The sequence below is a fragment of the Tigriopus californicus genome, chromosome 5, assembly GCF_007210705.1.
Source record: "Tigriopus californicus strain San Diego chromosome 5, Tcal_SD_v2.1, whole genome shotgun sequence".
In the NCBI taxonomy this organism is placed as follows: Eukaryota; Metazoa; Arthropoda; class Copepoda; order Harpacticoida; family Harpacticidae; genus Tigriopus; species Tigriopus californicus.
This window is the reverse complement of record NC_081444.1, coordinates 9568996-9579820: the sequence shown is the minus strand read 5'-3', so window position 1 is coordinate 9579820 and position 10825 is coordinate 9568996. Positions and strand designations below refer to the sequence as shown.

The 10825-nt window shown below is 46.8% G+C and overlaps 1 protein-coding gene across 1 annotated transcript; it reads right to left on the bottom strand.

Annotated features, from left to right (window-relative positions):
* Positions 1-2383: 2383 nt before the first annotated feature.
* LOC131881450 (sortilin-related receptor-like) lies at positions 2384-10310 on the bottom strand. The gene is made up of 8 exons (XM_059228307.1): positions 7288-10310; positions 6723-6948; positions 6229-6641; positions 6044-6159; positions 5768-5976; positions 5637-5700; positions 5456-5565; positions 2384-5392 (listed from the first exon to the last, which is right to left on the bottom strand). The coding sequence occupies exons 1-8, from the start codon at positions 10186-10188 to the stop codon at positions 3003-3005; spliced, it is 6429 nt and encodes a 2142-aa protein (XP_059084290.1). The 5' UTR covers positions 10189-10310; the 3' UTR covers positions 2384-3002.
* Between the last annotated feature and the right edge of the window lie 515 nt (positions 10311-10825).

Genomic DNA, 10825 nt, shown 5'->3' with positions numbered 1-10825 from the left:
AAGAAAGAGAAAGAAGGACTGAAAGAAAGACCGAAAGACGTGCGGGAAGAGCAGAACGCTACTTTGGTCCTGGCCTCGAAATTGGACCCTTTCGGTGCATGTCTCCTTCTCCTTCTCCTTCCCTTCGTATGCCTTCCCTCGAACGAGTCGGTGCCCCTCTGAAGACCTGGCCTGAAAGAACAGTGAGAGTGGAGCAGGCGCGGGTGGAGGCCAATGTATGGGCGTCGAGGTTGGACTCCGACCGTTGGCCTCAAAAGCTAGGACCAGCTGTTGGGTGAGTGGTAGAATTTGGGACACGTCTCAAGACCGACCGTCGTTGAATGGATGACTTGCTTGCTTGCATGCGCTCGCTGCTCTCCTTTCCCCAGCTTGCACCGTGATCCTCTAAGCTCAGCCGGTCTCTTGGCCTTTCCCGGGTTGGAGCTTGCACGCCATGCAAGGCAATGGATCTGAGGCCGGGAAAGAAAGTGAGAAAGACAACCAGGATTGAGAAGCAAGTATGGAGGGGGAGGACAAGGTTTGTAAGGGAATAGTGAGGGGGAAAGGGAGGAGGTATTTTCCCTCCTTTCCAGGGAACACTATCAACTAGCTACCTTCTTGTACTTCATGCTTTCCCGATAGACTTTGGAGTCTGATCCACGTGTGAACTAGACGTTCGATTCTGAATCCAGCATGAAGAACTAGGTCAACAATGAATATGGTTGGCATTTTCAAACTGAAAAACGAATCTGAAATTGCCAAGCCCGTGGCGACAGTTTCTCATGTCCCAGAATCGACTTGCTGGGGCATGGCTGGGTGCCCTGGGTGCACTGTTTACCCTCCTTTTCCCATTCCCTTTCTTTCCAATGACAGACAGCGTTGGCTTAGATCCCTTAAAACTAGGGCAAGGACCAGCAAGTCCTTTCCTCGTCCACTGTCCATATAATACACGAAGAGTTGGTAATGTCAAAACCGCCGGAAAGAGTGCAGGAGAAAGTCGGTCCACCACATTCGAAGTGGGTATCTGGTCGAGGGTGGTTGTGCATGGACCAAGTGGTTGGGAACGGTTTTTTTTCAGGCACTCAACAAAATACAACCTTCCTTGGGCTGGGATTGAAGGCATTGCCAAGAGGGAAGGAAGCGGGAGAGATTTCCGAGTCCGGGTGGGATATAGAAAAGAGGGACTTTGAGCTCAAGTGGGATGGATCGAACAGGAATGGGGATAGTCAAGTCAAGTAACTAACTAACCAACCCGACTTTTCTACCGGGTCCACGATACAAGTCAATGATGCAATAGGAAGCCTTCAATAAACGAAAGCAAGCTGCACCAGGGTAGGTGAGCCAAGTCCAAAACGGTATACTTTCGTAATTGGGGCAAGCAGATCAAAGGAAGACTTCGCCTTCACCGAGTGCTAATCCATGGTGTTTCCAATCAGTAACCAAATGATACGGACCCGGGGAGAAACTCGCAAATATTGAGACGACCACAAATGCTAGCCATGCGGAAACGCCTTATAAATGCTTGAACTAAATCCAAAACTTGTTTTCATTTTGCAAGTCATCAATATCTAGTTTCTGGGTTTCCAATTATGAACAATAATTCTCAAGAACAATATTATTCATACCAAGACATGAAAACGTACAGTGTTTATTACGTTTTACAATTACTTATTGCCTCCCAAATCGTTGAATTCCAAGGAGAAAGCCTTATTGAAAGGGAAGGAGGGAAATGGAGAGAAGAAATTAAGTCCCTCACATTGGGTCGTCGAAGTCGAAAACTGGGGCAAGTTTGGAAACTGACAGATGTAGGGCAAGAAAGCATCCTTCATGTTGAACAAGTAGGGGGAAGTTCGTTTCCTCGGTTTCCTCGGTTTCCTCGTACTGTGCCTTTCTGCCTTGCGCGTTTGTAACTTCCTCCTTTTTTTCTTTTCCCCTAAGGGGAAACAAACGAATTCCTCCTCGCACGCGCATAGGAACAAGCCAAAAGGACCAGACAGGGAGAGAGCGACAGAGCGAGAGAGCGGAGGGATGAAAGAAGGGAGAGGGTGGGTGGGTGGCCTGACTGACCGACTGCTTTCTTGGATCCGGATCAGCGAAAAGAACGACCACCAAATACCCTTCGAACACTTCGAACGCTTCGAACGTACACTACACTTAGTGTGTCTGTTTAATAGATGCAGTTCAGGAACCTCAGTGAGATTACTTAGACAAGATGAAAGTAAAAGTTCCTGGATCGATCTGGGGGACCATGAACTTAGTTAGCCTCCCGATGGCAATTGTTCGATCCCAAATCGATATCAATGGCAGGCCAAAAAGTCTCTCAGGAGGGATCAATACTAGACAGAGGGATATGAATGTCTGGAGCGCGAATTCTTTGGCAGATTGATTGACAATGACATACAAATGCTTAGGTTATTTCCTTTATTGATAGAGGTCAAAACTAAGAATAAGATCAAATAAAAATAGGACCTAGATTTTAATTTCTCACAAGCCTTCTGACAAGAAATGCATTCAATCATCATACGTTTGCTCTTTCACAGGCAAAACAGTCGCTGAAGAGATGCTTGTTTGACATAAAATATGTATGTGTTGCTTTACGAGTGTGGATTGATTGAACTTCAAAAGTTCGAAAGTTACTCAGACGGCTTCCCTAAAAAATGCCACAGTCCAAAAGCACTTGTGAATTACTTTGAGGCTGGCCACCTTCAAACAGTGATACGGTAAAAAACAACATACACAGAGAAATGTTGCACAAAGTCAATGGCAAATAAAGTTCAGGATTGGGCGGGAAAAATCTTGCTCCTCCATTGGAGAGGAAGGGGAAATGGGATTCCAGATTCGTTTCGTTTGCTGTGTGTGGGGACTGTTGTTTTTTTCAACAAAGAAAGACTTTTCTGGCTATATGGTTTTACACCTGGTTTTTCGCCTGTCCGCGATATTAAAAACATAAAGTATCACAATTGAGAGAAGTAGTCGTAATAAACCTTCGTGAACCTGATCATACTACTTGTCACTTGTTCGCATTAAGTAACAACCAAAGGCTCGTCATCCGAGAAGCCTCGAATAATGGGTGAATCGTCATCGTCATCCAACGAGGACTGATTCAATATTGCAGCGCCCGATGCTGGACTATAGCGACTTGCGAAGGCTTGAAAATTCCTGGTCATTCGACGATTTCTATGCACATAGTAGGCTAATCCAGCCCCCATTACCACTATCCCTAACAGAAGCGGAATCACGAAGCCCATGGCCGAGGATTTGGCAATGACGATGTCTTCCAAGGGGACTGGCACTTCAAATGGAACTGGGGAGGATAGCTTGGATGTATATCCATCCTTATCTACCATGGCCACGCCAACAAAATAAATGGATCCCGGGGAGAGGTCTTCGACAGGCACTTCAAACGGAGGTCGAGACGCGTTGAATTCGATGGGTTCAGAAAAGTTCGACATCCTGGAGACGTAGAGACGGTAGGAATAGTCTTCTTTGATGTAAGAAGGAATCTTGTTGGGCCTCGACCAGTAAATCATCTGTTTGGAGGCGTCACCTTCAGTGTAATGGTGAGTAACGCCCACTGGAGCCGGAAGTGAAGGGGTATTCACCACGATAGGCTGGGTCGGTACCGAATCTGGAACATTCGTTTGCACTTGTATCTCGTATTGAGTGCTTCTATGAACGTTTTGAATCTCATGATGGAAAGTGGTGTTCGAGGACTTGGCGAATTGTTGGCGCGTGGTCACGTCTGATGTCAGGTCCTTGATGGACAACTCGTAACCAATACTCAGCTCCATGCGATCGCATGAGGCGCTCCAATAAATGTGCAAGCTCACTTCGCCGTTCTTATCTTCCACTAAAACTCGCAGCTTTTTAGGTGGTGCTCCAGCCGCATATTTGGTAGAGAGGGTCTTCTCCTTGGAAGCCGGACCAAATCCATCGGGACCTACAATGGCCACAATGAAGCTGTACGCCTCGCACGCTCTCAGTTTGCTTATGGTGATGGACGTTTCTTTGGTGGTTACCCGCGATCCTTCTTGCAAGATGGTCTGCAGAGTCAAGCCGTAGTATATTCCGTAGGTCCAACCTTCCCTTCGTTTCTCATCGTCCGGGAGCTTCCACGTCAATTTGATGGAGGTGGCACTCACCACAGTTACCTTGACATCCGTGATTATGGGCTGAGGGAGCGATTGCCCGGATGTGGTGAACTCAATTCGGGAAGGAAATCCGGTCACGTTGCCTCTCACGGCAGCCACCGACAAGCTATAAGTGTCATTGGGCGAGAGATTTAAAATTGTCACATTCTGGACATCATTGCCCGAAACGGCCAGGTCCTCGTAAGAAGCCAAAGGGTTCTTATTCTTGTAATTGAGCTTAAATTGGTCAATACTGGGAATAGACCGCCACGACACTGCCACAGAATTGGCCCCCACGTTCAAAATTCGTAAATCCTCCACTCGCTCTTCCACCATGTTGTTGTTAAACACGATCTCCATGGGACTCGAAGGTTCACCGTAGTAGTCATAGTTAACTGCTGTGACCGTGAAGGAATATTTCCTCTTGGGCTCGAACATGCCGTCGATTGTAATCGATGTCTGATTGGCCACTTGCTCGTACTCTCTGTTGTTGGGAGACACTCGGATGATGTATCTCTCCAATCGTCCGTTGGGATTCCGGGGAGGGGTCCACGAGACTCGGATTCGAAGATCAACTTGTTCCAATTGCGTTATCACGGGGGGAGTTGGCTTATAGGGAGCAGTGGTGACTTCAGCAAAGTTTGTGAAGTTATACAAATGAGCTCCGTCGCGGATATTGACTGTGAAATTATAAGTGGTGGCAGGGTAAAGGTTTTTGAATTCGTACGTAAAGTCAGCACTTTTGGCCCAATCCATGAATATCCAATGATCCGTGCCCATCACAGTGTAAGCCGGAGAGAACTCCCACGTGTCCTTGTGCGAGATGTCCGGAATTGACCAATGGATTAGGATCGACGTGTTGGTTATCTTCTCAGAATCAGCTTCTAGTCCCAAGATTTTAACTTCCTCCAAGTTACAGAACATCTCATCAGTGAGGTCCTGGCAATCTCGGTGTCCGTCACAAATCTTACTATTGGGTAGACAAAGGCCTTCATCACATCGGATTTGATTTTCACCGCAAGTAGGGAAAGCGGGAGGGTCTGTGCAGGCAGTTTCATCACTTCCATCAGTACAATCAGTTCTTCCATCGCAAATTTTGGAAGAGTCTAGACATTCACCCGAGAGTTCGCAATGGAATTGATCGTGAGTGCACGTTGGTCGACCCTGACAAATTGAAGGATCTTCGTCTTCGCCGTCCGAACAGTCGAGATCTTTGTCGCAAACCCAGGCTTGCCAAATGCACTCGCCGTTTTTACATTCGAATTTGTTATTGGAAGAACAACCTGAGGAGAGCGAAGGGGAAAATCACACCCTCTGAGTATTGTACATGTATCTGGAAGGCTTACCGCTCGGAGCTGGAGTTGTGGGCATTCCATGCGGATCTGACGTTGGGCTTTTTCCAGGAATATTGCACTCTAATTCATCGGTGGCATCAGTACAATCCGGAGTTCCATCGCTAGAGCAAATATTATCATGCTAGCGATGATGGAATGTACATAAAATGAACGCCAGTGTGCCCGTACTTACCATTTCCACCAGAAGGGAATACATTGGTCGTTATGACATTTGAACATCCATTCATTGCAATCACCTGAAACAATAACGAAAGAGAAAGGCTTAATTCTAGAGCCGGGGTCATCACTTTTCACCCTTGTTACCATTCGGAAAAATGGGTTGAGGTAAGTTAGGCGCATCAGTCGTGGTTTTGTTGTAGTTGCATTCAACTTCATCGGACCCATCCGAACAATCCGTCTGGTTATCGCACTTCCAAGTCTGGAAGATGCAATCACCGTTCCCGCATCTGAATTGATGCTCTTTGCAGGTGGGAGTGCTACAATCTTCCTCGTCAGCACCACTCGCGCAATCACTATGAAAATCAGATAATGATCGCTTATTTTCATATCCTCACTCAATAAGAAAGAAAAAAGTCCTACTTTTCGCCGTCACACTTCCACGAATTGGGAAGGCATTGCTTGGTATCCGGACATCGGAATTCGTCTGGTTTACACTTGGGAGCCATGGTGGTGCAATTAACCTCATCCGAGCCATCCTAAAATGATGAGAATAGCACTCCGTTGGTTTGCGTTCAATGTGGGTCTAAAAGCTCGGGAACGCGTACCTGGCAATCTCTCTCTAAATCGCATCTCCATTTCCGTGAGATGCATTCCCCATTGCTGCATTTGAACTGATCTTTGGAACAAGTGGCCTCTTCACATTCTCGCTCATCCGAACCATCCCCACAATCGTCGTCAAAATCACATTTCCAATAGTCAGGGATACACTTGCGATTGTCACATTGGAACTGATATTCCTTGCATTGAACTTGGACACAATCAGCCTCGTCTGAGTTATCTCCACAATCATCATCGCCATCGCAGCTCCACAAAATTGGAATACACACTTGCGAGGCACACATGAACTGGTTTTCAGAGCACTGTCCGTTATTCGATTTGCAGGTCCCGTCGTCCAGAGGCAAAGATCCGTCTGGACATTTGCACACTTTCTTGTCTCCGTCTTCCTCGGCTTTCATACCTAAAGTGGAGGGACATCATCATCGGGTTGGATCACCTAATCAATATCAACCTTGTTTTTTTAAAAAAAAGAATAACTGACCGTCGGGGCAGAGACATTGGTAATGTTTAGGAGCAGGCATGGCTACACAAAGATGAGAGCAAGGTTTTTTGGAACATTCATTGCTTCCCGCGCGATGGATGGAACTAAAGATCTTGAGATCCATGACGCCTTCCATATCTTTCAGGACCACTGTGGTTCCGTTACCAGTATTCTTGTCGGCGTAGTACAAAGCCTTGCGGTTCCAATCATTCCAAAACATCAAATCCTACAATGACCAATCACATCGAGATTTTAAACGCCTCCCGATAGAGAACAAGGAGGGGACCTTACCTTGAAGACAGAAATGGAGAAAGGATGCACTAAAGTAGGGCCGGAAAGGACTTTCTTGAAACTACGCCCGTCTAAATCGCAAGATNACTAAAGATCTTGAGGTCCATAACGCCTTCCATATCTTTCAGGACCACTGTGGTTCCGTTACCAGTATTCTTGTCCGCGTAGTACAAAGCCTTGCGGTTCCAATCATTCCAAAACATCAAATCCTAAAATGACCAATCACATCGAGATTTTAAACGCCTCCCGATAGAGAACAAGGAAGGGACCTTACCTTGAAGACAGAAATGGAGAAAGGATGCACTAAAGTAGGGCCGGAAAGGACTTTCTTGAAACTACGCCCGTCTAAATCGCAAGATGCAATGAAGTCCTTGTTGGCGTCCACCCAATAAATGCGATTCGCTATGTAGTCAATTGCCAAGCCATTCGGCCATTGAACCAAGGGACGAGAGAACAACATTTTTTGGTCACTCCCATCCATATTTGTCCGACCAATGTGAGGTTGCTTCTCGTTCCAATCCGAGTAGAACAAGTAGCCCTCTAAAGGATGAATGGCCAGCCCTCGAGGTCTGGACATTTTGCCCTTCAAAATGGTCTTCCTCATTCGGCCTTCGTTTTGAAGATCCACACGGACCAACTCGATAGAATGTTTCGGTCCATCGGCAAAATACAAGGTCTTCGTGATCCAATCATAGGCCATGCCCTCGACACTTTCCAAGTTAGTCTCTACTAGGACACGAGGCTCGGATCCATTGAGACACTGCATGAATATCTTGTCTACCTCGATATCGCCATAGATGACACAGTTGTCCTCCATATCAAATTCCAGAGTGATCACATTATTCACGTTAAGGAGAGGTAATCGCTCAACCTCAGTCAAGTTTCTCAAATTCACCCGCATGATGGCTTTCCGTTCAGAAACGAGGAGGAATTCAGGTTCCTCGGCTATTGGACAGGCCACCTCCAATGGCTCAAATCGAGAGGCTCTGCCGTCGACACAGGTATTTCCACGGATTTTGATGTATCCTCGCGTCCGATTGTAGAAAGAACCAGGTTTGCACGAAAAAGGTATAGCGTACGGGTCGAAGGGGTGAAAGTTGGCATCTTTTATACAATCCGAGGTCCACTCATTGTCCTTCTTGAAACCGAAATCACACAAGTAGTCCGATTGATCGCATCCACAGGTCTCAACGGTGACACGCCTTTCGTAATCGAGGCCATTGTAGCAATTGGAGTTGATCATTCGTCTTTCGTAGACTTCTTTCCGCCCGAGGATGCAATTTCGATGCTTTCCCACGGAGTTGTCCGCTGGTGACCATCGCTTGTAATCGTCTTGAGTGCACTCATGCTCGAAGACAGATCGCAAATCGACTTTGATGATGATCCAGTTGATTCCATGGCCTTCAGGGTTCTTGGCCGTACCAAACATTGTGAAAATCGTCGTGTTTTGTCCAGGCTCAGTTAAGAGGCCAAAGATCCTAAGAGGTTCAGGGTAGAAAACGACTTTTTTCCACTCCAATCCTTCGTTGGTGGAGTAAAGTAGCTCGTTGGTCCAGCCCTCAGTTTTGAAATATTTGACTGCCACGATAATACCCCCGTGATCCCCAATGTTGAAGTAGTACGAGCCTTTGAGAACTTGATGCCATGACAAGCCAGCATCCGCACTCAAAAACATGTTGGATCGATGCGAGAGACTCATACCCATGTTTCCGGTGGCCAAGACGATACCCACAGCCGAGGCCGAGCTCATGACGGGGATGGATCGGGTGGATGGAAACCTTTTACTGAGCTCTTGAGCAATGTGAAGCGAGCAAGAGTGATTGCAGTTCGGGAATTTGAAGCCTTCTTCGTCCGTTTCTGGGCCAATAATTTTGGACCAAACGCCGCCTAGATTGAACGTGATAACCGTAGTCAGGTCATCGGGTTGGATTTGATCATGCTTCATGGAGCTCTCGGCAATTTGGCTAGCGATATAAATCCCCCGTAGTCCAGCTACCTTGTAGACATCAGCAAAGGCTTCGCCGCCAGCCGTATCAGACAACCAAGAGTCGTGCCATGTCACACGGGGATTGTAAAACATCACTCGTTCCAAAGACAGAGCGAAGTCGACCTCATGCGGCGTGATCTTCACTGAAGTATACAAGTTTGAGAGACTGTGCCCGTGGTTGACACACAACATGACCACACCATCTTCCGTTACGTCTATGATATGATAGTCCAGCGTGGGAAGAGTGTTGCCCAACTTGACGGGCACAAATTTCTCGCCGTGAGAGGAAATCAAGAGGTCTAATTGGGAGGCGTTTTGGGGATTGGGACGCGTGATTAACATCAGCTTTTCTCTCAACTCAAACTCACTAGCGCCCACATAAATGATCGAGGTGTCGATTTGACGCTCAAAGTAATTATTGGAGGCCAAGACCGTAGTGCGGTTTCCCGGGGGTTCAAGCCTCTGGACGTAAAGTATGGTGTTGTCGCCGTCGTATTGAAAGAAAAATCCCTTGACGTAATCCTGCACTCGACTGAAGGTTTCTCCAAAGTTTCGGGTCACGTACAACTTCTTTTGTTCGTCAATCAAATCATGGACGAGGAACACTTTATCTTGAGACTTATCGAACTCGACCAATTCCGGGGTGATCTCTAACTTGTGTCCAAAGAAGGTTGTCCCGCAATCGGTGCTCGTGAAAAGGTACTTGTGAACAGTGTCCGTGAACACGTAATGACAATTGGACATGGGGTGATGATAGAATTTGGAGACTGTGGCGAGCTCGCCATCTTTAAGTTGGAATTTGGACGAGATGTCTTGGAAGCTCGTGCCATAATCCGTCGAGTAGAACACTTTGGAGGTGGCTCCAGGCTTCATTTCTTGATCTCGTGCCAAACAAAACATGATGTTCGAGCCTTGACCCGCCCAATGAACCATTAAATGAAGATGGCTGTTATTCAAATGAAAGGCAGAACTAAGGTCCGAAACACGCACGAGATCGCTCAATGGCTCCTCAACGCCAGTGGCGTTTCTCTTGCTTCTTATGTGATGTTCACTTGGATCGTGGCCCTCGTGTTTCAATAAGCGAACGCTTTGTGAAGATTCCGGCCAAAGGGGTCGAAGACCTCGGACGGTCCACACACAGGAGACCATGGCCAAAATCCAAACCAGTCTAGACATCGCTGTCTTCATGGTGGAGCACGCACGGGTCAGACAGTCTGGACCGAGAACAGCCAAGATGACCACCCGTCACGGCTTTGACTGGGAGACGTACTCCCTAGCAGCGTTGAAGCCACTGACCTGAAATGGAACAAGAAACACAAACTGTCATCACTGTCGAGATTAAACGCATTTACAAGCAACTGCGTTTCGAACTGATAAAAGTAGAAAGCCATTCCACGAAAACAATCTCAACATCAGCTAACAATTGCCGCCCTCTTGTATGGAGTAATGGAATGCGAACTTTTGACACTTGCTCTACATACAAGCTAAACACGCTGAAGGCTTCTTGAAACACAAGCTGAATTCGTGGCTAGGCGATAAGAAACCACGAATATTCAAATGCAAGGCGAAAAGAAGCCTTTTCCATGTTATTTCCATCCTTGCATATCGTATTCAAATGGCAGCGATGCACATACACGATTTGACTACACTGGGTTTATTAAAAACACTAACCACTGGGATTGCTCAAATTTCCATTCGTTGGGGAGATGTTTTGAACTCGGTTTGTTATGAAACCCAACACTGGCCACGAGATCTGATCTCGCGTGGTGACATTGTCTCAACAAAGACGTTTCGAGAAAAACAAAAGGTGTCTCAGCTACTCTGG

Bases quoted from the DNA above. Each gene is read 5' to 3' on its own strand.
- LOC131881450 (XM_059228307.1), bottom strand. From the start codon at position 10,188: ATGAAGACAGCGATGTCTAGACTGGTTTGGATTTTGGCCATGGTCTCC. The intron at 5,977-6,043 runs GTAGGACTTTTT...TGATTTTCATAG, and splicing joins TGGAAGTGTGACGGCGAAAA to TGATTGCGCGAGTGGTGCTG. The intron at 5,701-5,767 runs GTAACAAGGGTG...TTATTGTTTCAG, and splicing joins TCAACCCATTTTTCCGAATG to GTGATTGCAATGAATGGATG.